The 3,370-nt window shown below is 40.4% G+C and overlaps 1 protein-coding gene across 1 annotated transcript; it reads left to right on the top strand.

Annotated features, from left to right (window-relative positions):
• The first annotated feature begins 828 nt into the window (after positions 1-828).
• On the top strand, positions 829-2,269 carry yod1.L (YOD1 deubiquitinase L homeolog). The gene is made up of 2 exons (NM_001096920.1): positions 829-1,131; positions 1,503-2,269. The coding sequence occupies exons 1-2, from the start codon at positions 924-926 to the stop codon at positions 2,207-2,209; spliced, it is 915 nt and encodes a 304-aa protein (NP_001090389.1). The 5' UTR covers positions 829-923; the 3' UTR covers positions 2,210-2,269.
• The last annotated feature ends 1,101 nt before the right edge of the window (positions 2,270-3,370 follow it).

The following is a 3,370-nucleotide window of genomic DNA, read 5'->3' as shown; positions in this document are numbered from 1 at the left end:
GTATTCTTCGGAAGGAGCGGCACATGCGCAGTTGGTGCAATTTTCTGTTTCGCAACAACTGCACATGCGCCGAAACTCACGAAAATTGCCGAAGCACCGGTCTCATTCCAAAGATTACTGAAGCAGCTGAATATGGTGCCTGTGAACTTTGATGCCTGAATCTGCACTGAGGGGTAAGTAAAAAATTAGGGGCATTTGCCCAGAGTAACACTTAGGCTGGGGAGAGGATGGAGGGGGTCTATGTAGGGTAGGGTTTTTTTTAACTTTTGGGTTTGCTTCTCCTTTAAGATAGGCAAAGATACAATTTTAACAATTTAAGATAAGCAGGTCTCGTGGGGAAACTGTGATTTGCTGCTTAAAGGGCAATTCACCTTCATTAGCAAAACTGTAATAACACAGAAACCTTAAGGGCTGAACTCCGCGGCAAGCTTATGCCCGATTCGTCGCCATGCGATGACACGCATTCGAGGAGTTGAATATGCAGAAATCAGATAGTGGAACTGAATGTGAAATCGCTGGTACAAACTACATGTATCCAACTGTCAGATAAAAAAAAACAGAAATGTGTTAAAACTTTCCATAATCTGACAAATATATATATTATTTAGGGGGTGGGACAGTAAATTGCAATATCTACTGTGGGCTGTGTTGGAAAAGTGATACTGCTGAGTGATTTTACTCAGTAAAAGCTCCATATAAACTCAGCTGTCCCATCATGATCGTCACTCCCAGAAGCCATCTTGTGTTCCTCGCACCCATGCTGTAATTAATAAGGGTGCGGTTTTCGGAGTAAATCCCGCGAGAGCTCGTTGACCACGAACGAGAGAGTCTTGAAGCCTCACCGGAAATAAGTTAGTGCCTTTCCTGTAGGTATCACCAACAATAGTTATTCTATTTATTGTGTTTGTACAGACTGGTGCATTATGTTGCGGCTCAGATGTAAAACCCGAGAGGGCACTCAACTTCTTCAAGGCCTCACAGACCGCTCCAGTATTCGGGAGTTGCAAGAGCGTATTGCTGGTGTTACTGGTATTTCAGGGCCACTGCAGCGCGTAATGGTGGGGTTTCCCCCTCTATCCCTGGACTTAAGCGACGAAGAGGCCACATTAAAGAACATGTCCATCAAATCCGGTGAGGTCATTAAATAGTCTGTGATCTTGCTGTGATTTGTTTTGGAAGCATTTTGTTTTTATAGATCGGGATGGGGGGGGGGGCAGAGGGCAGACAGGTTTGCATGCTTGGAACCTGTCGCATAGTGGATTTTGACATTTGTAGTTAAACAAGGTTGGTAAAATGGTCTCACTAGTGTTAACGTTTGATCTAATTTGTACGAGTTCAGTTTTTTGATTATATTTCGTCTGTTTTAGCAATTATGTCCTACTACTATGAACTGTTAGTTTTGAAAGATTGTAAGAGAGAAATTGAAAGACTTCTATACTCCAAATAAACATACATTATCTTTTCACGGATTGGATGTTGTTTTTTTTTCCTGCGCTTTACAGGAGACACGCTTATTGTGGAAGAAGATAAAAGTAAGCTGAGGTCAGCAACTCCTCCCGTTTCCAAAACAGACATCGGTAATTGGAATGCACCAGCACAGCCAACAATTGTCCGGAGGGTAGTTCCAGCAGATAACTCATGTTTGTTCACAAGCATTTACTATGTGGTAGAAGGGGGTGTTTATGACCCAGCATGCGCCCTAGAAATGCGCAGCCTTATTGCAGAGATTGTGGCCAGTGACCAGTCTGCTTACTGTGACGCTGTTCTTGGTAAAAGTAATGAGGAATATTGCTCATGGATTAGAAGAGAAGACACATGGGGAGGTGCTATTGAAGTTTCCATTCTCTCCAAATTCTACCAGTGTGAAATTTGTGTGGTAGACACTCAGACTGTACGGATAGATAGATTTGGGGAAGATTCTGGTTATACCAAACGTGTTTTACTAATTTATGATGGTATACACTATGATCCATTACAACGTCAGTTTCCAGATCCTGACATGCCTCCAATGACCGTCTTTTCCACAACAGATGATGAAGCTCTTGTACAGGCTATGGAGCTTGCAGATGATGCTAGGAAGAAGAGGCAGTTTACAGATGTAAACCAATTTGCTCTGCGTTGCATGGCGTGTCAGAAAGGGTTGACTGGGCAGTCAGCTGCAAGGGATCATGCCAAGGAGACCGGGCATACCAATTTTGGTGAGGTGTGACATTTTTCTCACACTGCTTATGAGTCAATGTCAACTACCTCACACAAACTAAAAAAATAAGAAAAACAGGAAAGTGGTTGTGGCTGCAGACAAGCAGCAGTGCTTTGATATGTATTTTTTTTTTCATTGGGATATAGTATTGTAGTAAACTGGTTTATGGTATTAGTGTTTGATTTTGTAGCTGAGTATTGGTTCCATAGAGAAGAAAGTATCCCCTCTTTTATCATCATATCTGCATGATTCTAAAGTACTTATACCACAGCACAACATTTACAATTTCTGCTTTAGTATGCCTTGAGTTTTTGAGCATCTTCGTGCAATTGAAAATGCTAATAACAATACAAGGTTTCCAAAATGAGTACTGTAAATAAATACAACCAACCTGCATTAGAACATCATTTGAACTCCTTGAAATATATATTCATGAAAAACACACATACAGATATACACATGTTTAACATATATAGCCACTTTTATCAGAGAAAGTAGTCTGCATGTTGTTACTATAAAACTGAAAGATCATAGTGCACCCTAAAGCTTAATTGTAATGACATCACAAGGAATGCTGCCTATCTTCATTATGAAGCTAATTTTTAATATCTAAGTTACAGAAGCTGTACTGATTTGTTTATCCAATATGCTGTACTTTATTGTTGCATTCAGTAATTCTGTTACATTTTTAGGGGACTGTTACGGTTTTTAGAAATTTGATATGGTACAGGTACGGTTTTTTTATTTATTTATTTTTTTTTGCTGTGGAAAGTATTAAAATTATGGCACATGGAGACTGCCCCCTCTGTCACTACTTTTCATATGTGCAGTAGTGGTGACAGATGATCCACTTCTATGGAAAGTCATAGCATTTTAGAGGTTCCTAGCACTACTGTGTCCTTTTATTTGCCAGGTTTCCCATAACTTACTTTAAAAAGTAGAGACAGGAGTAGATGTATCCTCAGAGTTTTAAAGCTGTATCTGAACTCTGCAGGATTGTGAATTTCCTGTTGCTCATGCTGCTAAGTGTTTAGTCCTAGTATGAACAAGCCTGGCCCTGTGTTTCCCACAATGATAAGTGAATAGTGCTGCTGTTTACTATATAATGGCTTGAAAACACTCGGTGCCATTAGCAGGTAAGTTGAAATCACGTGGGCTTATGCAATGTGA

The sequence above is a fragment of the Xenopus laevis genome, chromosome 2L (genome assembly GCF_017654675.1).
Source record: "Xenopus laevis strain J_2021 chromosome 2L, Xenopus_laevis_v10.1, whole genome shotgun sequence".
Taxonomy (NCBI): Eukaryota; Metazoa; Chordata; class Amphibia; order Anura; family Pipidae; genus Xenopus; species Xenopus laevis.
This window is presented reverse-complemented; position numbering and strand designations above follow the sequence as displayed.

Coding starts and splice junctions, on each gene's coding strand:
- yod1.L (NM_001096920.1), top strand. CDS start 924: ATGTTGCGGCTCAGATGTAAAACCCGAGAGGGCACTCAACTTCTTCAA. Junction 1,132..1,502: donor GAACATGTCCATCAAATCCG/GTGAGGTCATTA, acceptor TGCGCTTTACAG/GAGACACGCTTATTGTGGAA.